Here is a 25,017-nt window from a genome sequence, read left to right as displayed (position 1 = left end):
TAATAACAACATTATAAGTCCCAGGTGAACTGGCTTTCACTTTAGTGCAATGGAGTATGTGAAATAATTCCATTAATCCTGGAGCAATTCCATTCTGAATCTGGCTCCTTCTTGTCCTTTGGATACCATGAAGTGTAAGGATTTGATTGCTTTCAGAATTTGTTTTTTGTCCCTAGGAAACCCCTAGCCATGAGATCTGCTGATATTGTTGAACGAGAAATATGAAGGAGACCTTTAACTTTACTTCTTTACCTTGTTATTTTGTACCCATATAGATAGATGCAGCTGTAGACTAAGAATAGCGAGCATCTGTTCCTTCAAATGAAGAAGATAAAAATGGCCTTGCTGCCCTTTCTTTCCCATATATCCTACACAGAAATTTTGTAATCCACATCCACAATTCCAAGAACAATCTTGTTAAACCTGACCACGATCCTGGGCAATGTGTGTTGTAGAATTAAAGTGATGGATAGGGACTAGATTTTTTTTTTTTAACAAACTCACCCAGCCCCCCCAAACTCCATCTACTTGTGCATATGCAATGGCATAGGCAGGTATGGTTATAAGAAGGAATCTAATTTTATTTCCAGTTATGGTCTGAGGCAGGGCTGGTATCTGGTCTAGATACAGTTGTGCTTGGCATATGTATTCTTAATTTGGGAAGTTCTGAAAAATAAGCACACATGGTTTTAAAAAACACATTAACATTTGAACAGAAAGAGTAATATGCTAATAAATAATGAAAAGACTTTTTAAAAGTGATAATACATTAAATTAGTTGGAGGTATAAGATTTTAATAGATGTGATAACGTGCAGAGATGCCCCTTGTCATTCACCCCTCAAGCTGTTTACAGATTATACTGTACTGTCTTCAGAGACACAGAACAAACAATTGGAAGACATAAGCAATAGTGATTTTCTGTAATTAATGACTAGTTAATCTGAATTGAATTCCTGTTATTTTGTAGTGGCAAAGGGTTGCAGTATTGATAATCCAGGTCTTTACAGACTATAAAATACCTGGAATGTTCTACAGTTGTCTGAACTCTATTTCATTATTATCACTTCCTATTACTAGAAATTAATATTACACGAGCCTATTAATATTGCAATTAATATTACAGGAGCCATTTCTATCAATGCTTTTGCTTTCTAAAGACATTCATTTGGAAATACTCATTGAAGATATTACATTACTTTTCCTCTACGTAAATATTTTCTATAATTTATAGATGTCAGGATAAAATAATAAACAAACAAGGCTGAAGTCAAGCAGAAAACTTTAGATTTGAGTATCTCATCTTCAAATTATGAACTGTGTTTTCACTGTGGCACTAGCTTGAATGATCTAGCTGTGAGTGGTAAGTTTAAGATTAAACTCCTGCTAGATTTTGGTGCTGGAAGAAATGGAAGCAGATTTCGTATTGGAAGATTTTCTGTCAGTTTGCAGTGTCTGAGAATTGTCACAGTCATGTGAAATGATTAAAAGTGACTGCTGGGTCTGAAATGTATGTAAATTCCTATTTTTATTTATTTTTTATTACATCAAGGGATTTACGTCAGTAAAATTGAGATCAGGGTCTGACCCAGAATTTTGCCATTTTGTCAATAAGGAAATTGGGCATTTGATTCACTAACTGGCTCAGCATCTTCCTAGATTTAAGTATGTGCTTAACTTTCTGTACTATCACTGGATCCACTGGCAGGAGTAGAGCAATGAATGGTAGTTTAATGTGCACAAGGATTAAGACCTGGAGAAAATACTGTTTAAGCAACATATCTGAAACCAGAATCAGCCTGCTGCAAATCCATCGCTATGTACAGAAGATTTTTTAGTTCCATTAACCACATTCCAGGACATGAAATCTTTGCTGATTCTTTCTGTTTCTGTGGGGGTTTTTTTTGCTTGTTTTATCTTCATCAATAGTAAAGTCAAGTGCAGATTGCATTTCAGACTATCTACAAACAGCAGGTCAAATATTTTAGGCACTAATGCATCTGTATAGTCTCTGTGTTGTTTTCTTTCTATCAGCAAAGTCCGTATAGCTGTCTACGGTACTAGGATTTATTGAAACAGTGGTGATTTTTGATTTAAGGATATAAAATGATGAAAACCATTCCACTACTATGATATTTCCAAAGTGGAACAGATCTGTTGATTCTCTACAGCAGCATTCACTGTTTAAAACAAATGCAAATATTAATTAAAATAAGTTAGGACTAACAAAACTGATTTTTTTAAAGTTAATTTCTCTGTTTTATGCTGTGGCTTACAAAGAAAAAAATGAGGTTTGAGGAAGATTTGAAGGGCCAGATTCTGCATTCCTTAAAATATTTCAGGAATAGCTCTGTTTGTCAACAGCAGTTTCCTAGGGTTTGCAGTGCTGTGATTGACAATGCAGCTTGGCCTACATTATATTGGTGTGGTGTATGTGTTCGTAGTATAGAAAGTGTCTGAAAGTAATGGGGGTTGTTTTCAAAGACATGCATTAAAAATAGCAACATCTTTCTTCTCTGTAATTAGATACCTGTCTGCCATTTGTGCTTTTAAAAACATTTCCCAAAATAATTTTAAACAATAGTGTCCAAGCAAATGACACTGATTTATAGCAGCAGAAGTACAAATGTAAGATGGTGAAACACTGAATTACAACAAAATTTTCCTGGTTGAAAAATGATCGAAGCAAGTGTATGTAGGGCACAATGTATTACAATCATTGACAGCAGTAGGAATAGGTGTAATTTTAAAACAGATTATAAAGCTGATTTTACAACTCTTTTTAAAGCTCTTTCTCTCATTTATTTATTTTTTGAAGGTTATGTGGATTATGATCACATGTGCAGCTCTGCTTAACTGTCCACTTGGAGATGACGGTGATTCCTTAGAGAATACTTGCAAACTCCTGGTTAACCATCAGCATTCTGCTCCTTTCATCCAAAAGATTTGATAACTGCTTTTTACCAGCTCTCCGTTTTTTGTTCCATCATGTTGTCTCTACCAGCTTAAACGGTTTCCTAAAATGGTCCTTTTGCTGTTCCTTGCAATCCTGTTATTGAAGGAAGATGTCAGTGGGAACTTCAGGCTTTTGGTTTCTGCACAGTCCAATGAAAGAAGGGTGGTTGCACACATGCCTGGTGATATTATCATTGGAGCCCTATTCTCTGTCCACCATCAACCAACTGTTGACAAGGTTCATGAGAGGAAATGTGGAGAGGTAAGAGAGCAATATGGCATTCAGAGAGTGGAGGCAATGCTGCATACCCTTGACAGAATTAATTTGGACCCCACACTGTTGCCCAATATAACTCTAGGATGTGAAATAAGGGACTCCTGTTGGCATTCTGCTGTAGCTCTGGAGCAGAGCATTGAGTTTATAAGGGACTCTCTTATTTCCTCAGAAGAGGAGGAAGGGTTGGTGCGATGTGTGGATGGATCTTCATCATCTTTCCACTCCAAGAAACCCATTGTTGGTGTCATTGGACCTGGCTCTAGCTCAGTTGCTATCCAGGTCCAGAACTTGTTGCAGCTTTTCAATATACCTCAGATTGCTTATTCTGCCACAAGCATGGACCTAAGTGACAAAACCCTGTTCAAATATTTTATGAGAGTTGTGCCATCTGATGCACAGCAAGCACGGGCTATGGTGGACATTGTCAAGCGCTACAACTGGACCTATGTTTCTGCTGTACATACTGAAGGTAAGAGACCATTTTTTTCATATAAGAATGCCTTTGAACTGCCTTGGCTATATTAATCGTGATGGGTAAAGAGAAAGATCTGGTCTTTCTAGTGCAGAGCAGAGGACACCCAAACCATGATTTGAAACTATCTGAGTCAGAATGTGTTCCTGTTTTAAATCTGAGCCGCAGAGGCCTAAACACTGGGAGACCTGTGGTTCTGGCTAATATTTGAATACAAGTTGTCCCAGCTCTCTGAGAACAATATTATCTTTGTCCTTCTTATAGTACTCCACGGAGCATTGTAACCACTCCTCCCATCTGGCCATCAGTTTTGGAAGTGGGCAGAGGGAGTCTCCCTGAACCTTCTTCATGCAATTATACTTCACTGGCTGTCCAGAAAAATCAGAATTATATGCTATATTACTTTCCTTTTTCATTAAGCTGAGGTAGAGCCTAAAGTTCTACCCAGTAGTGAGAAGAGTATATGATTAAAGGGAAATGCTATGGAAAAGTTTGCCTGATTTCATTATTCCTTGTATTAACAGAGTTGAGTCGGTTCATCTTGCTATAAGTGACTAGAAGTTTGTATTGACTTAAGAGGAAGATTTGCTAGTTCCTTGTCTAATGGCACCACTATTTAATAAGTCTTCTGGAATAAAGTTTTGTGATGAATTTTAGGATCTCATCAGGTCATTTCTGTTCAAACAGATAAACTACAAATGAGAGGCTCAGAATATGATCTGGGGAATAAAAAATGTTATTAAGAGATTGAGTAGTGGTGACGGTGTTGCTGAACAGCAGATGCTACTGGCTTTATTACAACCAATAAAAAGCAGATTGTTCTTCCCACACACTGAGTATGCTTCTCTGGCAGACTTCATACTATTCAGAGCTGTTTTGGGGAGGATGCTGATCCAATGCAAGTATGTAGAGATCTCTTTCCTCCTACAGATATGTAGAGAACTTGTTCTGCAGTATTAAAAGAAAACCCAACAACAACAAAAAACAAACCCAAATTTTGTTAGAACTTATATGCAGATTTTTGCAAGTACTTGTTTCCATCATGATAATGAAGGTTGGTAAATAACTGCAGCTTCTTTTATATGCGGATGAATGAATATATTAGCAGTTTAATATAACAGTGTATAAATCACCCTACTTCATATCAGGTAGTGAAGATACTTTGTGACAGCTGACGCCTTTGGCATGACTTGGCGTGCAGCCTTCCCTGCACAAATATATATGAATAGCATCATGGTCAAAAATGATGCCACTGATGCATCACATTAGCATAAGATTGTATATCTTGACTATTTTTTGATGACTTCTCTGATTTGCACTCTGAACAATTTTTTCATCTCTGCTTTCTGTGAGGGGATGGTTTTGTATTCAATGTGTGAATGGCCAAGCTTAAATCAAGGTCTGACTCTGCACGAATAGTTACTTTTGCCACTTCCTGTGGATGCTCTGCTTGGAGCAGATGGTAACATATGGCATGTTAATCTTATGGCAGAGGAACTTTGCACTGTGTATTGGAAAGAAGGGAATAGGAACACAATGATTAAAGCTGGAGATAGCAGCTATGGGCAAGACAACTGTGGTAAACAATGGAGAAGCTGGGTGCCAGAGAAGAAGAATTGATGAGCGATATATCTAATATGACAGGTGCTTACTTCTGCCCATATTGGCATGGACAGGTTGGGTTGTGCTTGAAGTTAATACCCAACGCCTCATATCATTGATAGCGTACTTACAGCAGCATAACTTTGGATTTCAGTGAAAGAACATTAAACTTGGGTTTTGGAAATCTCAAGATCCTATCACCTATTTGCATTGTCTAGTCATGATGATGAGTGTGTTCTCCAGTTAAATAATATAATGCAAATGTTGTCTAAGAATAGAAGAGATGGTCTTTATAATGGGATAAATACAAACTGGTCAAGGTATTTGTCTAAAACATGATAATGTCTGATGTTCTGGGCAGTTTCCAAATATTATGGCAGATGCTGTCCCTTCCAGGTACATGAAAGGTTAAAAAGAAAGAAAAAAAAAAACAAACCCACACACCCTTAGGTGAATGCTAAAGTGAAGGAATACAGCAAACAAGCAAAAGAGATATTATTATCTAGTTACTTTCCCTTGGGGGGCAAAAAGTGTTCTAATTATCCCTCTGCTTAGTTACTTCTAGGTTTGACTTTTTTTTTTTTTTTTAAATACTAATTATCATCTCAGTAAAGCATCTGCTTACTTGTAAACATTCTGAATACTGCCCATTCATTTGCTGGTCTACGTACATATTACTTCAAAATAAGAAAAAAAAAATTGAACCCTGCTCCTTGTAATTTTATCTACTTAAGATCCTGCTTCTCATTGAGGCAGGACCTTTTTCAGGGCCTCCAGTAATTCTGGCCATCTATATTCAGTATCTTCAGTTAATGCTTTTGCATTAGCCAGATTCTTCTGACATATGATCTCTGGTTCTTGGAGAGGATTTCCAAGGAGAGGGAGGCTCCTGTCTTTTAAAGCTGGGCTGGAAGATAAGAAGAGGCAGAGAAAGCTAAGCCTGGTTATTTCATTGTTTTGGTAGTTCCATCAGCAGATAAAGTTTTAAGGCTCTTTTTGGTCTAGTGTAAGAGAAGCCTGGGACAAGCCAATATCTTCATTAAAAAAAAAAGTCTTTCTGTTTGGATCTTTCTTTTGGCACTTACAAATCATCTATGCTTGTAGTGCATTAATATTTTGGGATGTGATCCGTAGCTTTGCTGTTAAATGCTGATTCAAGACTTTCACTTTTACAAAATATACAAAAAATTTGAGAGGTTCTTGTGATCTTTGTTACTTTGACATTTAACTTCATGGTTTAACCTGGGTGATGCTTCAGGTGTGCAACTAACCCTTCAGAGTAACTTTTTTCCTAAGAATGGGAAGGTAGAAAACCTTGTTGTCAGTGGAGCTCTTGTAATTTTAAGGAGGAATTTTCTGCAATCTGATTAACAGAAAATATGAGCAACAAATGAAGGAGATTTCTCACCAAAAATGTCATTTCCACTTAGTGCAGTGTATTTCATATGACAACCAGAAAGCTTTGCAAATTCTAGGTATAATTCCCCATCCTTGGCTCTGTCAGGGATGATACATAGAGGAACTGCTGCTGCTCTCAGCCTCTTCCCTGCTTTTCCAACTCTCTGCACTAATGGTTTATGGAGTTATACTTTGAACTAATCTGGCTTTAAAATAAACCTTCTTCACCTGTCTTCTTCAGCAGGATCAGTTCTGGGATCCAGTTCCTATTGTGGCCCCATGAATAGATGGTTAACCCTCTGGGGCAGGGTGGTAGGAGTGAGTGGCCAAAGAGGGAAAATGTGATGGGAACTCCTTAATACTGGTTGCCAAAGTTTTTGTGTTGCAGAACTACTACTTAAAGCCTGAAGCAGGTTCCTTTAACTGTATGGATCAGTACACAAGCACAAAGCTTGTGCAGGGAGCTTTTTTTCTTTCTTTCTTTCTTTTTAAATTTGCATATTGCTCTAATTCTCAACCTGTCTCATGGATGTTTCTCCCAGCTTTGCAAAGGGAACAGAGCTTAATACCTCCCCAAACCAACTTTCTGCAGACAGATATCAAGTCAGTAATGATGCCAATAGTTCAGTCTGGGTCCCTGAGGCATAGGAGTCTGGCAATGGTTAGTCCCCAGGCCTAGTTCCCCAGTTTCTCAGAGCACATTAGGGGTCCTTTTTAGCCCACATGTCCGCTGTCCACCCCCAGGGAAGCTAACACATGAGCAGGGGAGTAGAGAAAAGACTTGGGGCCTATACCTAGCTTTTGGGTGGCCATGGCTGGCATGCAGACGGACCACGCTGCTCAGGCGCTCCTGGAGTTTTGCCTCAGCTTTCTCTTGTTTAACCACTTGGCACCACAACTAATTGGAAATGGTCTAGAAAACTGGGGACAAATTGGCTGTCTACCACTGAAGACAAAGCACTGTCTTTTTACCTCATTTCACATCTGAAAATCTTTTCGAATGATCAGAAAAACATTTACAGTTTTCTCATCTCCCAGCATCGCTGTTTGAAGGCCTCATTGAAAGCCCACTTGAATTCAATATTCCCCTGTTGACTAAAGTGACATTTGGATCAGGCCTTTCTAGTCAGAAACAAGGTTAATCTCTGAGAATCTGTCCTTAAAATTTGCCTGGAGCCAAGTGAATTAATAATTTTGAAAGGCAATTTTCATCGCCACTGAGAACCATTTATTTAGCCACTCTGAATGGAGTGAAGAGGTGATGTACGCTGGACAAAGAGCTACGTAAAGGTGCAGTTTTAAAGGCAAAACACAACAGGCCAAATTTATCGGGAGTGGCAAGGGATAAATGTCACTCCATCACATTAAAGGTGTGACCTACTTTTGAACACAGCTTTAAGAAAGAAGCCACTTTGTTAACATTGTCTTTAGAGAGCTCTGCAGGTAAGCATCAGATCAAACTTATCCTTAAGGTCCCTGCTGTTTAATATCATTTTGCTCCATTTAAATTTATCATAAGTGCATATAAAGAGGTGATTCATCTTCATTTTCCTAGGACCTGCCCAGCCAAGCATAACAGAGGTAGAACTTTTTTTTTTTTCCTGTAGATAAGGGTTATTTCACATTTCCTTTCATATTTGTTCAATGTGCCTGGTTACAAGACTATTTTTGCCTACGTTCCTTGCTACCAAGTAAAGAGCAAAATGAAAATTAGTCATAGTCTGTGAGAATAGGATGAAGGAAGCAACGAAAGAACAGCAACAAGTTGACCTTAAACCTGCTGCTTGGAACAAATTGTGCTTATATGACGTTGTGGAGATTTTCTTTCAAACTCCAGATTTTTTTTTCCTTTAGTTTCAAGCTATAGCATATTCAGAAATGTTATTTGTTTTTTAGAACTGAAAATAATGTTTGAAAATTAGATTCATTGGATTTTTTAAGCATAGGTAAATTTTTTCATGCTTTATCCACAGGGAAAAAGCTTGTAGAAGTGATGCACTAAAAGTGGTCATTGTTATTCCATGAACATATTTTCAATCTCAATTACACTTTATTTATAAAAACCTCTCTCTGCAAAGTGGAGAATCTGAAAATTGGACAATGCTATATTTAACTAATGTTTCCTTTCAGCCTTTTAATCAAGGAATTACTTGTTTTTTAATTTTTGAAATTACTTTTATTTTGTATTTTTTGATACTTTTGCACTGTTTAAAACAAATATTGAGATCAGGATGATCACAATTTGATATATTCTCAATAACATTAATCTCGTAGCAAAAATAAAAACCACCTTCTATTATCTAAAAGAAAATATGGGGAATGGTTCCTACTCTGTTTTAATATATATAATTTAATGATATTTTTTAGACATGACTGTTTTCTGTAGATTTTTTTTTAATGAGTAATTGCCATTTATAATGACAAATTACAAATATTTCTTCTAGCACCACAGTTATGAAAAGTGAGAAAATGCTATCTTGCCACTGGGGAAACTGAGACAGAAAGGTGAAGTGGCATAAAGTTAATGCTTCCTTTTTTCTGCGTTGACTGACTAACTGGACAGTACTTTAACACTGCTGACAGTGGCCAGGTCAGACACAACCACTGTAAAGTATCTCGACATAAAAATACACAGTGAAGCATATACTCTGGAGTGTGATGGAGATGAAGATTATTGGGAGAAACACCACAACACAGCAAAGGGAAGATGGGCCAAGGCTCCTATTGCTCTGAATCTGACAAAATCTATTTGAAAGGAATGATATAGGGTGGATTTAGCTAAAAAGCAAGGCATCTGGGTCATCAAAATATCACTTTGCTTTTGCTTAGGGGCTAAATGTTTTAATTCTTTTCCCGTACTCAGACTCTGTTGCTACTCAGTGAAAGTAACGGTGTCACAAAACTTGCTTTCATTGAGACAGAACAGTGGGAGCCCAGCATCCTCCAGCTTTATCTTAAATTTACCTTTTGCCTTAGGCCTGGAAATGGCACAGTTCTCTCGTCGCCATCCCCAGGGTGCACCCCTTCAGTCAGGCAGGGATCTACCAAGTTGCCTTGAATGTGGGGCTGGTGAACTTTCATGAAGACCTTTGGAAATCTTCCAGAAAACAAAGTTTCACTGCAAAGTGCCTGTTTGGTCAAATCAGTTTTATTATAGATAGTGCCTCCAATACATGCTGTCAGATTCGTCATGGGTAGAGGCATTGTTTCACTTTCCTGTATCTCCTGTTGATCTTTTGTCTTTGAGATTAAATGAATGCATGGAGCAGACCTGTTTGAAAAACAGATATTCAGTACAATAAAAACACAAAGTTTCTGAAGTATTTTTCATTCCAAATCAGAATGAAAAGCTAAAACGACACCATTTTTAGTGAAATGAAGCTCTGATAAAAGTCAGAAGTCAGTCAAAATACCTTGCTTGTCTTGTGGTTATATTAAAATTGTTGATAAAACAATTTTATAAGCGAAATGGAAACCCTTCATTTAAAAAGGTGTCAATATTTAATTTTTTGACAATTATTAGGTTTCCTCGACAGTTTTGATCAATGGCATTTTCCTCAAGGAAAACTTGGAGGGTTTTTCCCCTCACTGATTTATTTGGGCATGTCTTCTATACCACCAATCCTGTATACAAATTAAATATTTTTAGATGAAAGGTATCACATGAATCCAGTACTTAAGCAGGGAAGGATGAATCAGGCCCCAGTTATTTATTATTTGTACTGGTTTGTGATATTTTTGCATCTGTTCTATTACTTTTCTTTCTTATTCTTGAAAACATAGATTTTTCTCTTTCATGCATATTAACTAGTTGCAGAAAGTTTAGACCACAGATTTGTGAAACTATCATTTTTCTTCCTAAATTTGAAGGTCAAATATGCTGTTAGTCCACTTCAGTATATAAAAAAAAGAAACACATTATTTCATATCCCTTGATATGGATTCTGCTATAGAGGCTTCAAGGGAGATTAGGGCTCTGTTGTGATGGGAGCCAGAAAAGAGGGGAGAGAGACAGAAGAAAACTGTTCAATATCCCTGGAAAAACTGAGATGAGAACCCACTTTTTCAGAGTGCTCGTTTAAGTCCTCAGGTATGGAAAGACTTTACAACACACTAGAATTTAATTTCCTACATAAACAAGGAGAGGGAAGATACACTTGGCAGTATATTTTTGCATCAAAAGACTATCATAGGTGGCTTAATAGAGCTGGAGTTGGATCAGTGTTACTTCAGAATTAGAGTGTTTCTATATTGTTAAGGAGCAAGATGGAAATTTACATTGGTCCATATATGCAAGAACACTTCTTTTATTTACAAAAACTAACTTTTGATTTGTCTGAGAGCTGAGAGAGGCAAAAGTCTTGTTTTGGATCCTTTTAAACTTTTCAGCCTCCTCTAAGGCAGTTCTGACTAGCTGATATTCACATCATGCAGGAGACAGTGATCTTGGAGGTGAACCAAAAATTACAGACTTGGCTTTAATTTAATTTAGAAACCATTGGACAGGGAATAACATTGCACCCATCTTACTAAAATCTGATTGTAGGCTCCTGACGATGTAGAGACATACCATTCTGTAATGCACCACATCATATCATAGATACATATATACATTGAGGAAGTGACTGGGAAGGTTATTAGCACAACAATTACAATCTATCGTGGCAACAGAATAGAGAAAATCCCTTTCATATCTTACACCCTTGTTTCTAAACTAACATGGTTGTCACTCTGAACATGATGACTCAAAAAAAACCCCAGCAACTCACAGTGAAGTTGTCCTCTAACTGATGCTTTTGATTTTTTTTCTGGAAAAGTTTAGCAGTATTTATGATGGGCTAGATGCATGATCCTGGTGATATGTGTGGAAGCCTCTATATGATCTATTGCATTGTCATAGGGCAGGCAAATTGTATTTGGAATGGTTATTGCTGGGAGTGCCACATGTGAATACTAGACAAACTGGAAAGATAATAACTAGAGTGGCTGGTAAATCAGCTCACTGAATAATCCCACGGCCAAAACCTAACCTAGACAAGGAAAATTATTTGTTCCTAAGCTATCTGTTGTGATCTAATCAAAAGCTTCTTATTTAAATGGCCTGCCCTAGAGCTTGAATTTGTTTTTACTTATTCTACCTGAGACAGAGCTCTACTAACTTCCCACATGATGCTGGAGGCACGAGGAGGAACAGCTCCCTAAAAAGATGAGCAGAGGTGTCCCCAGAAGAAGGCTGAAAAATTGTAGGGAGAAAACTCTGATTGGGATCTAGGAAATTACTTAAATACCACAATTTTCTATGAACAGCATAGTTACAGCAGGTGAACCAGCTGTCTATGCTACTGCTATTTTGGAGTGCACTGCGTGCAAGAAGCTTTAGGCAACTGAGTCATCACCTAAGTGACATCACTTAGAGCCTAAAGTGGCATCATTGTGGGAGTTCAGTGCCCAGTTCTAGGGACTCTCACTTAACATCTGCAAGATATGCTGCTCTATCGGGGTGTCTTCTATATCTTTCCTTCTGTGTGTTTAGTGAATGGATTCCTTGGAGGGTACCGACTAGCTCAGGGAGGGTGAGAGCATGCTGCTAAGCTGTGAAAAACAGGAGCTACCATGTGTATAGGTAATGAACTGAGCCAGGGCCCATGAAGTGTAAGATCCAATTTAGAGGCAAGTTGAAGGTGAATTAGAGGATGTCTTTATCCTAGTGCCCAGAGCAACTTCATGTCATTTCACAGGATCCAGCTGACAGCTCAGCACATTTGTTAACTAACATCCTGGGCAGAATATGAAGCAAAGACTCTGTCTTTCCTAGTCCTTGTGTAGTTTAATCTTCTGTTACAGCTTCTTCTCTCAGAAGCAACATTAAGATAGATAGATAGATAGATAGATAGATAGACAGACAGATAGATAGAAGCTGATCTAGTACTGCAGAGTCACCAAGCATGTTCACCTTTTCCTGACCTGACGTCACAGGAATCTATTCTCCATATCTTTTTTTTTTTTTCCTTTCCTTTTAGGAGACTGCTAATTCTTTTACTTCTTCAACTTGCTGTCAGGCAGAATTTTTTTTCCATAAATTGGCATACAAGCTGTTGATGCTTACCTTATTGCCTAATCAATAAGTCGTGGCCTATAAACATGCACTGTTTTTCCCTTTTACGACTATCTGCCTCCAGATAACTTTCATAACTCATCCACCCTTCTGGATTTCTTATTTACTGTTCCCAAAGCTTTTTTCTCTTCCTACCATCTCTTTTTCTGGTTACATGAATTCCCTGTCCCTTTTCGCTTGCAAAGATAATGATGGATAGGTTTAACCCTTTTCCTCCTATCTGTCCCCTATCTGTCCTATCTGTCTGAACAATTTCACATGCATAATTGTATGAATAAGACAGTATGCACTAATTTAGAAACGTATAAAATTTATATTTTATGTGATCATGATTATCAACCAAAATAGATTGACTGCTGGCTCAAATGAAGACCATTAAATTGCATATTTTTAAAAAAGTTAATTCACCTGGAGAATCCCAATTTAGTCCAGATGCCCTCTATAGTTCAGATCTTTTTTTTTTTAAGTCCAGATACTACTTTAAAAATGTGATTCTAACTAGATGTAGTCTTCAGCAGTTCTATATTTGTTTTGTCTAAATGACTCGAGTATCACAGTTGTTGAATTTGCAGATCTGGCACTTAGTGAAAAACAGGATGTTTTTTCAGTTGCAAGCAAAGCCTTGAAAGGGAAAGACAAGCTGAGCTTCTTCCTTGTTTCACCTTCAAATTCTCAGTAATCTTCATACCAAACTTTGTTCCCAATTACTCTGGAATAGGGTTATTGGCCTAAATATCTGTTGTACTGAAAGAGCCCCAAACCATGTCCCATCCACCATCTCTGCACCACTTTGCCTCAGACATGGTCTTTGTAAGCAAGTCTAGATAACAGTCAGGGAGCATGCTGACATCCGTATCCCTGAGGGTGTTTCCTGGCTCACAAAAAGTATTGCAGATGACTGTGATCTCAGAGCTCCCCCGAACATAGATGCATCCTGAGTAAAACTATATTTAGGCACAGAAAAGAAGCAAAAGAGAAAAGTTTGGAAAGGAATCTTATCCCTTCTGTTGATGGAGGAGAAGCAGTGCAGGTCAGCTCCTTTCTCATTTCTGTCCTGGCTTTGCAGTTCTGGCAAGAAATATATGATCCAAGGAGCAAAATAAGTAAAATGATGTAGGTTTTGCTCATTTGCTTTTCTGAGTAGAACAGAAGTTAAGGGTGCGGTTGATGGGTAAGCAGTTCTTCCTCTTTCTCTTTCATCTTTGACTCTTCACCACGCAAAAATATGTGATCCAAAACCTGTTCACTTCAACAGAAGCTTTCAAAAAGACCAAGAAATGTGCCCAAAATGAGAAGAATGAGTGTATAATAACTGTTCAATATAAGCTGCTTGTATATCTCCAGTCATGATTATATACAAAGGGTTTCTCTGTCTTTTCCTTCTAACAGTGCTGTGAGATATGGAGAAGTTATCTTGCTCACTTTCATCCGTATGCAAAAAGATAGGCAATTTGTCTGACCTATTTCTTTCCCTAAAGTGAAACTACAATGACTAATTCAAATTTATGGGTCTAACTAAATGCTGACTTTGGATCAAACATTCTTTATCTCTGACTTAGATCTCTCCCTTGAAAGCTCACTGTGCAGAGATATTTAGATACTTTACTTCTTTCTTGGCACCTCCATACTTTCTGAAATCAAAGGGAAATGTAGATGCTTTACATCTCACTGGATACAGGCCTTGAGGTTTTGCTCAGTCAGATAGAAATTATATAGAGGGTTGGTTTTTCACTGCTAATGTTAGAATCTAAAATGCCCAACTGCAAAGGCATTTATGCAAAAGCATAAATGTAAGCATGCCTACATAGCTCAAAATGAAGTATCTGGTATAGCATGCATTCAGGGATCTCAACTGTATGGATTTTGCACAACAATCTGACTTATTCAATGACCAGGACAGGCTGGGAATACTGGTCCTTCTGGTAAGCTACAGAAGATTCAGCCAAAAAGTGTAAGCTTTATAGTCATGACAACATACTGGTATCCAATTTTATTGAAAAAGTGAAAGCAACTTGACCTGTGGCTTTACCAATTTCTCTTTTCCTCCTCTATTCCCATTCAACTGATTCTTCAGTTCTGTGACCTTCCTGCTCCTCCCTCTCTCTCTCTGGCCTTTTGCCTGTTAACTAGAACTGCCTAAATCATGCAGGCTAACATAGTCCTTTTGTCCTCCTGCTCCCAAGCTGACTTTATTACAGCTCTATGCATTATTCATGCATTTTCAATGAACAGTTTATGCAGACAGATTCTGTTATGTGAGCTGTTCACAAGCTGTTCTGGCAGGGCTAGACTGTGACTTTAGGCACCACCCCGTGGGAGGAGTGATATGTAAATGATGCTGACCCAGGAGGCAAGGTGCTGAGAAGCCTCTGAGTCATGCACTGTCTTCTGCAGGCCATGCACTACACTGTCAAGAGAATGGTGAAGTCTCTCCAGCCATGCAAATGGAGTGTTCATCATGCTAAGCCATGCTACAAGACCGAGGACTATTACCTCCTCTGCTACTTACTGTAAATCTGCCCTTGCTCTTTGGTTAGCTTCTGTTTCTGTGAGTTGGAGATGTAGTACTGTCTCTTATTCCAGCTCAGTTCAACTACTCTGGTCAAGGAATGGGAGACAATTTAAGTCACCAGAGTTTAAAGCATTAGAAAATTTTGTGTGAATGTATTGATGTGGGAAGAAGGACAGTCCGGTGTCTACTGAAGCAGGGAGTTTGGGATGGTATACCTGGAAGTGAGAGACCCTGCTCTGTGCTTTCCTGGACTACCCATGTGGCCCTGATGAAGCTGTGGGAGTGCATGCCAATGTTGTGTGATGGAGAGACTGGCCAGACACTGGGTAGCACCAGGCTGTACCATTAAAGCGTTTTGCTTGAGCTGGTCAGTCCACTGAGAAGTGCAGCAAGAAATATGACACTGCTGATCTGGGGGACCTCCGCTAGCATCTCAGCACAACCAGCTTGATCGGAGCTACATTGGGTATGCCTGTAGGCCCTTCTGCATTTTGCCGTGGACATGCCTCCAGCCATCTGCATGTGGGGCTGCTTAATGATTTTGCAATGGTCTGACATTTTGTAGGCAGAGGATTGGCACACATGGATGTCTTTGGATCATTTGCTCCAAACACCCACGTTTTAAATGTTTGATCAGAGTGTTGTGAGGGTCAGTGCCTTGGAGAGTGAGGGATATTTAGCTAGCAGTAATGTAGGCCAGAGAAGTCCATGGACATGTACTTTGTACTCGTGTTCTGCTACCGATCACACAGGTTTGTGGACTGCCCATACAGAAGATATTAGATAAAAATTTTCTCTGAAACATTAGCAAGAAAAAGTTCAGTGATTGACAGGCTTCCCCTAGGAAGGCAGACAGACAGTGGACACTGAAAGCCTAGAAAACTGAAAGCTTGAAATCTGATTCCTATTTCTCTCCTACATACAAGCTTTTTACTGATTTTGTTTTTTTCTTCTCTTGAACAGTTGGTAGAGTGGGTGTTACATCCAACACCTCCGTGTGACAAATCTCAGCCTACAGCATACTGACACGTTACATTTCATTAACCATATGGGACCTAATTATGCTGCCAGTTAAAATACAGGTGCAACTCCCAGAAGATCTAGTTATTATATGGGCCTAGGCCCTATAGAACCCTACAGTACATTTGCCTACACAAATCAGGGAGTTTATTTGACATTTGCAGCCTGCATTGCCTCATCAAGATGTATAGAGCCTAAGCTTTAATATATAACTGAAATTAAAAGTGAGTTTCTAACTAGACTGAGTTGAAAAACAAGATGGAAGTTTTGATGATGGGGAGGATGTGTGCCAGTGTGTGGAGGGGAGGAAGATAAATGAAAGAAATTGTCAAGGTTTTCCCAAAAAGCAGTGGTTCCTCATTTTGCAGTGGGCCGGTTGTGTCCATACAGAGAACTGGCAAAAGCTAGCCAGAGTCCTTAAAACAATGGAGCGCTGCCATCATCTATCTACAGACAATCTGAAACACCACTGTTGAGATCTGGCAGTGTTCTTCCCCTACTGCCTGTCTCGCTGGGATGCCAGCTCCAACACTTGCTATACAGCCCCACTCACAGCAATTTCGTTGCAGATTATTTTATCAGGTGGTTGCAGAAGGGCAGGAGTGAACCCTGGTCAGATTGGATGTGGGTGCAAAGAAGGCTCTTAGCAAGAGGGGAGGAAACAGAATATTGAAAGCATAGATGAAAGAGTAAAAGGAGAATAAGGGGTTAAGAGAAACAAAGTGCAGAAATAGCACTTGAGCTGAAGAAGAACTGTTTCTCTGTGTGGTGCTGATATAATTGTTGGATCTGAGCATTTAATACGCCCTATCTCCTATTCAGAACATGCCCTCTACAGGCCCTGACATGCTTCACAAATGAAATTTCATTTTACTGACAGGCAACCAAAGGACTGAGAGCAGACGTGCTTTGCTGGAGGTCAACCATTTCACGTATCTTGGTTTCCAGACCTCTGCTGTGTCTCCTGTATTGGGCTGCCTTTCATGGTTGATGGTCACAACCAGATACCACATGGAGTGTGCCACACACAGTTTGTGTGAATTTTGTGGGAAGGACACAGTTCTAATGTTGTTCTTCATGTCATAATTGAGATTGGAGTGAGGCGATCTTGTGAGACTAAAAGTTACCTCAGAGATAGCTCAAATGCAAGCAAAAGCAAACTATTGAACACAACAACAACTCAAAACTGTGTTTTCATTTATAAGAAGCTGATTTGTCCTAAATATGTCAAGTAGAAATGATTGAATTTTGCTTTATATAATGGCTTTTCAAGTCAATCATGTTAATAACTTCTCATACGGTGATGGTTTCTCTCTAGCTAGACGAATATGTTGTTTTGATATGATCATGGTAGAGGTGCTACTAACTTCTTTATATAAGCAAAAAATGAGTAATTACTTCAGTTTAGTAAAGGAGTTAAAAAAACCCTAGAAAACTATGTCAACATTTGAGAGTTTTTTGGGTTTGTTCTCTGGATTAGTACGGAAAAATATTTTTATGATGCTTTCTTTCCTTTTTCTCTGTAAAAAACAGATAATCATTTTATAGGGAAGAGGGAAGGAATTTTTCTGCAAATGAAAAGTGCTTTTTAAAATAGGAAGAATGAGGGCTTGTGCATTGTTACTTCCTATTGGTAGAATTTGTTATAGTTTTATTTCTTTTTTCATTGTATAACTTTCTGAATGGTGAACATCTCTGTGTTAATACAGAAGCATTTAGAAACAGAAACTACATTTCCCCACACACATTACCCTACGCAGCTACAGGTTAGACTAGAAGAAGTTAAGATTTCAGATGCCCAATAGTTATTTTTTATCTAACAATAGTGATAGTGACCTTTGCAGTGAAACTATCTTGCTAATCTGCATGGGTGTGTGAGGAGATGCTCTAACTTCAAAGATCAGCATTTTGCTTGAAATGCAAAGTTCATTGAGTGAATATAGGATGTAGAGTAAGCTGATTGCTTTGGGTTTAAGTATAATCTAACAAGTATTTGGGCAAGATACCATGATAATTATATATCTCGGGGAATTGGTCAGATTGCGAATATTTTACATTTATGGCCTTTTTGAAATCTTTTCCTCTATAGAATGTTGTATTATGCTAAAGTCCACAGTGAGATTTTTGACTTTTAGTATAATATTTGAGTTGAAAAGTCTCCACGAAATTACTGGGTGATACTCTTTGATAGGAAGGCTTTTATAGTAAGGAGGGCTATCTTCTGCCTTTTTTCCAATCACACCTTGTTTGAAGGTTATGAATGGTTCACAAAGAATAAATAAATGTTGGTTACTGATTACTTAATAACTACATATTAGCCAGGTGCCTAATCTTTTTTTATGCAAAGCTAGTACTGGCACACCCAGGCCTGCAGTAGAGCAATCTCCTGAGCAACTCAGGTGTCCATAACCTAGAGTTCAGTGTCAAACAGAGATACCTGACCAGTCTGTGTATGAACCAGTTGTGGAGAGTGCATCCCCACCTCAGACTGGTTCTTGGCCTGAGCTATTTAGCCTTGATTCAATGCTATGCTTGTGTGAGAGCCTATCACGCAGTTCTGCACAGCACCATTGGGTGTTGCGTATGTATTGCCAGTCTGTTCAACAGGAACATAATTGTTTCTCTCAAAAGGCAAAAACTAATATTTCTTTTCTAACACTCGGTATATCTTTGTATATCACTATGTTTTGCTTGTCTGTTTGCACTGCAAATCCTTCCTATCTCTTGTTTTGCATTTGTATAGCACCTAGCATTAAAGTACCCTTATCTTAGCTGGTGCCCATAAATGTTTCTGCAAGTAATTTATAGAAATAATCTTCCATTCCCAAATAGTAACACATGTACTTTGGACTTACTTTACTGTTATAGCCTGTGAGTCCTATTCTTTTACACTTTCAGCTGTTTTATTTCTTTAATTCAGAGAGTGCAATAGAATTGGAGAAAAAGAGATGGCAGTTTCAATCCATCATGCACTGTGCAGGGTCCTGGTTCAGCAAGTGCTCTGAACCCTTTTTCTATTTCTATGCCATACAGTTCAAATGACTAAGAAGCAACAAATCAAAAAGTATCCTTTGCTAATCGACAATAGACTGCTAAATGCATGTTTGACAAGTTTTTAATACTATCAGCTAGAATAAGAGCAATACTGATAAAGGAACTGACTGCTTACTTTAATTACATGTTTCCTCAAGAACTCTTACAATCTGTGGTGATCAGTATATTCACTTTCTCCCTTGCAATACTTTTCTCTGAGCAAAGCCCCTTGACCCCTGAAGCATAAATAGCTATACTATTAGAAGTTCCTTATGATTTGAAGTTTTTTTTTTTTTTTTTTAATTAAAACCAGCATGGCTAGCAAAATGCTGGTTCTATATATTTGGGTTGTTGATATGAAAAATGGCACCTGTAAGACACTGATAGTTCAAAATTGTATCTGAAATTTATAAACACCCAGATGGAGTTTTGGAAACTGTTCCAAACCATTTTTCCAATTCTGGTGTCAAGGCCTTATATTTTTCATATTTTTAAGAGCAATTCTAGTCTTTTTGAATTAACTGAAGCTGTTTGAGCCAGGGAGTAGAGTCTCCCTGGGCATGTGTATGCCACTAAATAAAAAAGGCAAAGAATTGAGCTTAAGCACCGCACTTCCTGTTAGCTCACTCCCTCCTTCTCTTCTGGACCACAGCGACGAACCCTCTGCAAGGCAAATCTGCTGACCTAATGAGCATCTGACCTAAGCAGTGGGTGAAAATTAGTCCGTGCCACTTGTCCTTGTTGTACTCCTTGTCCAGTCTTTTACTGAACTGAGACTTTCTGTGAACACAAAGAATCAATGCCCTCCTGTGAATTCTACAACAGTAAATATCACGATTCTGAATTTTCAGTTGTTACATCTGAAAAATATGAATCTGCTTGTTCTTGGAAAGCTGGTACATTTTGATTGTGTCAGACCTGCCTATTTGGAATAGTTCATGACTCATACTAAGTCTCCAGCTACACCTGAGCATTGTTTGGGACAGTTCTAGTCACTCCAGGCCAAAACTATTCCAGGGACTATTCTAGCAATTTAATGTCACTCACAGAAATCATGCACCTGTACTGGGGAATATTCTCTGGCACTGTTTAATATACTTTGTTTCCTAATAAATATCTTTCTTAACTTGCAGGCATGTATTAAAGAAAGCAGTTACGAATGCAAGCACAAACATAGGGACACTTGAATCTTTGTAGAGTGTCCTTTGTTTACGAAGGATCTTAATTCCTCTGTAGTTCTCTACAGCTTGTCAAGATATCTAATAGCTGAATATGTATTTTTATTAAATGTGTTTTGGTTTATTGGAGTGAATAATGAGACACTAAAAAAGAGCTAGCTGTGTACTCACTCAGTTTTAATTAAATGAATATATTTTATATAAACTTTTTTATTAAAAGGGAGTTAATCTGAAAAGAATAGATATTTGAGAAATTAAGAAAGATAATGAATTCAATAAATTGAACTATGCAGGCTCAGACAGTCAAATAAAAAAACAGGCTGGGCATTCTTTAAAGGCAAAGATAGCTTTCTTCTCTGAAGTTTTCATCCCAATTAAGGAGATCCATTGGATAGTATCCACTCATAATGGATTTTCCCATTGGGAATGGAAAGAAGGGCTGCAAAGCCCCTCAGAAAGTACATTAAGATTCCAAAATAGGAATAAAATGGAAACTACAAAAGTCAAGCTGGGTTAGATCTCACAAAATAAATTAAAACCAATAGCTAAAGGTTCTACCATTGCTTTATACAAAGTTTTGAAGAACAAGAACAGATTGAGTCAACACTAAAGGTGATTCAGTCTGGGCCCCATACCAAAACACATATTTCTTGGCATAGAAGCAGCTATAGGTGGCATAGATGACTCTATTTTGCTTTATTTCAAGCAGCTAACCAAATTGTCCAAGAGATCCTATGCACTCAATGGACAGTGAGATCTCCAAGGGGTGATTCAACCCTTCATTTTACTTAACCTCTTCATTAGTGACCTTGGATGACTGCCTTCCTAACTCAGGTACTTTAGATAAGTATTTAAAATTACATGTGCTGAATAAGGCTCTGTAACAGTCTTCATAAAGAAGAATGTTGTGGAACATGAAGGCAAAGGCAAGCTGGTTGACAGAAAGGAGGAAATACAAGTGAAAATGAGAACTGCTCAAAAGGAAGAACTCTTCAGTGTAGTCTAGTCAAATTAAAAGGGAGCGCTGGGTGATTTCAGTTCCAGAAGATCTAGAATAGTTATCCATGAAATCATAAACTTGGCAGGAGGGTGTTTTTTAAGGGGTCTAAAAGACCCCCTTTTGGGGGATCCTTTAAAAAAAAATCATTGTTTCAGGAGTGGTAACAGAGCATAACAAACACAATGGATATGTTTTAATTCATGTTTGTGTGGGTGTAATGATCCCATTAATCCACAGAGCAAGTATGTTTTATGTATTCTGTAGCACTGTGTAGTATGGTGGCTTTAAAACAAACTTTGCAGGAAAGGATACGGAAATAAATGCAACGTCCCAATTTTCTTACATCTTTTTTTCATGGGATTATTGATAGTGTTTTTTTTTTTCTCCATAGAGAGAGAAAATGCAGTCTGGGTTTCCTCTGTCTAGACTTATTAAGCACTGATGGTGCTACAGAACAAATTAGGGTTAGGGTTTGAATTTTCTAGCAGCTGGGAAATGCTGGGATAAAGTTGTGAGGTGGGCAGGAAACTGGCTGCAATGAAAAGGGAAGGTATCACGCTGCATAAGGTTCTTCACAGAATTCTTCAGTGATCAGTGCTGGAACTAATTTCACGTAATGCTTTTTTTACTGATGTAAGCATAATAAGTTTAATCCACAGAATTTTCTGATGATGGAAAGTTGTTAAACAATTACAAAGAGAATAAAAATACTGTACAAAAAAAAATTAGATAATTTTGGAGACCAGACTAACAGAAATTGTACAAGGAACTTACAATGAGTGGGAAATTAATCTTCTCTGTCTTCAGGTATCTAACATAAATAGTCCAGTCTTGGAGCATGGTCATTCAAGGCTTCTTCTGTAAGTCAGAAGAGGTCTGGTTAGCACTTTGGCATAAAGAGGGGTGGAACTGGCATCAGTAGAAAAACGTTGCTTACCCCTCCTCAAAGTGCCACTGCACTGTGGCAATATAATTAATGGGAAATTTAATTAATAGGTTGCGTGGTGGTACATATGACCGCCACTGTCATGGTTGAGATCCACCCAGGGAATTGGTTTCTCACACTTAGTGGACTGGACGTGGCATCTACCATGAGTGTGTCTGGCCTTGCGGTACTTGGGGCTGATGTCAGCCACTATCGCGTGATGGTGGGGGGAGACCTGTCCAGTGGTGCCCCTGAGCCTGCTTCTCTGCTCTGTAGGGTTGCTGTTTCAAGCTGCAGGCCCTGTGAGGTCCTCTAGCCTTGTCTGAGGTGGCTGGGCCGTGGGTGCTTGCTAACACCTGACTGTTAGCTCAGCAGTTCAGGCATGCGAACAATAACCTTTAGCTTCCCATGAAAGCAGAGTAAAATTCTTCATGCAGACATTTGAGTCTGCTCTTTCCCCTGGAACTGCTGCATCTCTGCCTGTGCCTTAATACCTGGCTGCTGGGCTGGAGGGACTTACTGGGATGGTAGGCATATCTGCTGAGGCTAAATATCAGGCATTCCAGATAACATCGATTGCACCAAGCTCCTTCCAGAACTAACTTCATAATGCAGAGGTCGCACCCGTTCTCCTCTGATGCACACCAGGTTTAATGAGAGTGGACAGGCTGCCTTTACAAACTCAGCCTGAAAAAGGTGCCTTGATTAAGTTTGAGGTTCACAAATTCTGATACCTACCAAGAGAGATTTAAGTTTTAAGTGTTTTCCAGAGCTCTTTGAAAGTGCCTAGTGGTCCCTGTTGGCTAAGTGTGGATCTGGGAGCGATGAAGCTCCTGTCATGCATGTCATGAATAACCCTTCTCTTTCCTTACTGATTAATGTACATTTCTGTGATAACCTGAAAGTATAGCATTTGGGAAGAGAGACTGGGAGAAAAGAGCAACCTATATAATGAAGATGTGAAAAAGGCAAAAGTAATATTGGAGCAATATTTCCAGGAAAAATAGAGGACTGTTTGTCCTGCTGAACAGGGTTCTGCTAAATCATCTTCTGATTACTGTAGACTAGTAGTCATTGATGTCTGAGGAAGACAGAATCAAAGTGGGCAAAGCTGTGGGGAAGGGTTGTTAGTATAATCTGAAGAGTCTATCATGAAACAGGAACTCAGAAGAATTGAATTGTTTAGTGGAGCAAAATGAAGCCTGAAGAAGAACATTGTTATTGTCATTAAATACGTCAGACGGGATGGTAATGATGGCTCAAAGAAAAATGATAATAAATAAGTGTAGATTGAGTGATAGAAGGATTTTCAGTTCTTGGGTGAATGTGGCTGTAGAATAGCTTCACAATAGATAAACTTTGTGTTCAGATTGTAGTTACTTTTGAGATGAATTTTAATAAGTTTACAGAAGGGTATTCACGTTTCACTGTAGGGTGCTGGAGTAGCCTTAGTAGGCCATTTATTGAGTTTACACTTGCTGCTGTATGCAGCATTTTCAGCAATGTATGCAAATGTATTTTGGAAGAAAACAACTGAATTGAGGCCCATCTGAAAGCATATCCCCAGAATCTTTGAGAATACCAGCCAGGAGAAGAAAATAATTATGGGAATATTGGCATGTTTAATCTTGATGAAAACAATAAGACATAATGAATTTTCAGGTTAGTTTAATTTCACTTCCCAGAAGAAACATTGACATTAATGAATGTGGAAATGAGCAGAGCTACATGGCTGCAAATAGGGGAAGAATAGCAATTTATAAACTGAATGCAGTGCATCCTGACAAATGGAACAGAGGGTATACAGCCTGATGTTAAATCTACACTATCATTCAAATAAACCAATGGTTATGCCATGTTCAAGTTAGAGAAGGGGGCAAGAAAAATAGCCGGTTATTCAATAAAGGTAGCTGAAGCAGAGGTAATTCCTGTGGCTTGTTCTTTATTCTCCTGTCCCTTTTTCTTTTTGAACTCAGTGTGCAATTAAAAGAAAAAAAACAAAACAGGATTGAATGGAATGTAATTTTGTACAGAGGGGGAATCTATGAATTCTAAAGGAATCATTTCATGGATTTTTGGCTGCCTAAGTTGCTAATTGCAAATTGGAAAAAAGTCGATTGGTCAATAAAGCTGTTTCAGTATGGGAACAGATTTCAATTTGGGACAGACCAAAAAAAAAAAAAAAAGGGATCCCAGAGGTATATCTCAATGTATTGCTAAATGGCAGGCCAGCAACTGGATGTTTTGCAGCTATCTTTATATAAAATCCACAGTACTGATCAGATCAGAGACTGGAATCCCATTGGCCCAGGTTAGTGCTTTCTTTGAAGCTGTATTGTTGCTCTTTCCTGGTCTCCATGAATGTTTAAGTAATTTACACAGAAAGGAACACCTTTAATTGGAGAGCCTGAAGGAGACCCATATCACTGTAACTTGCAGTTCCCACTGCTAGGGGATTTGTGGTTCAGTTCAAGCACAAAGGGAAATGGAAGCTCACTTCTCACACGGGGTTTATGACGTCTGAATCATGC

The 25,017-nt window shown here is 38.5% G+C and overlaps 1 protein-coding gene across 1 annotated transcript in view; it reads left to right on the top strand.

Annotated features, from left to right (window-relative positions):
• Positions 1-3,021: 3,021 nt before the first annotated feature.
• Positions 3,022-25,017, top strand: part of GRM5 (glutamate metabotropic receptor 5) — a 280,691-nt gene continuing 258,695 nt past the window's right edge. The window contains exon 1 of the mRNA XM_013939598.2: positions 3,022-3,700. Within this exon, the coding sequence (XP_013795052.2) occupies positions 3,022-3,700 (679 nt within the window). The remainder of the gene's footprint in view (positions 3,701-25,017) is intronic.

Source organism: Apteryx mantelli, chromosome 1 (assembly GCF_036417845.1).
Source record: "Apteryx mantelli isolate bAptMan1 chromosome 1, bAptMan1.hap1, whole genome shotgun sequence".
NCBI lineage: Eukaryota > Metazoa > Chordata > Aves > Apterygiformes > Apterygidae > Apteryx > Apteryx mantelli.
Note: the sequence above shows the minus strand (reverse complement) of the source record. Positions and strands in the feature narration are given on the sequence as shown.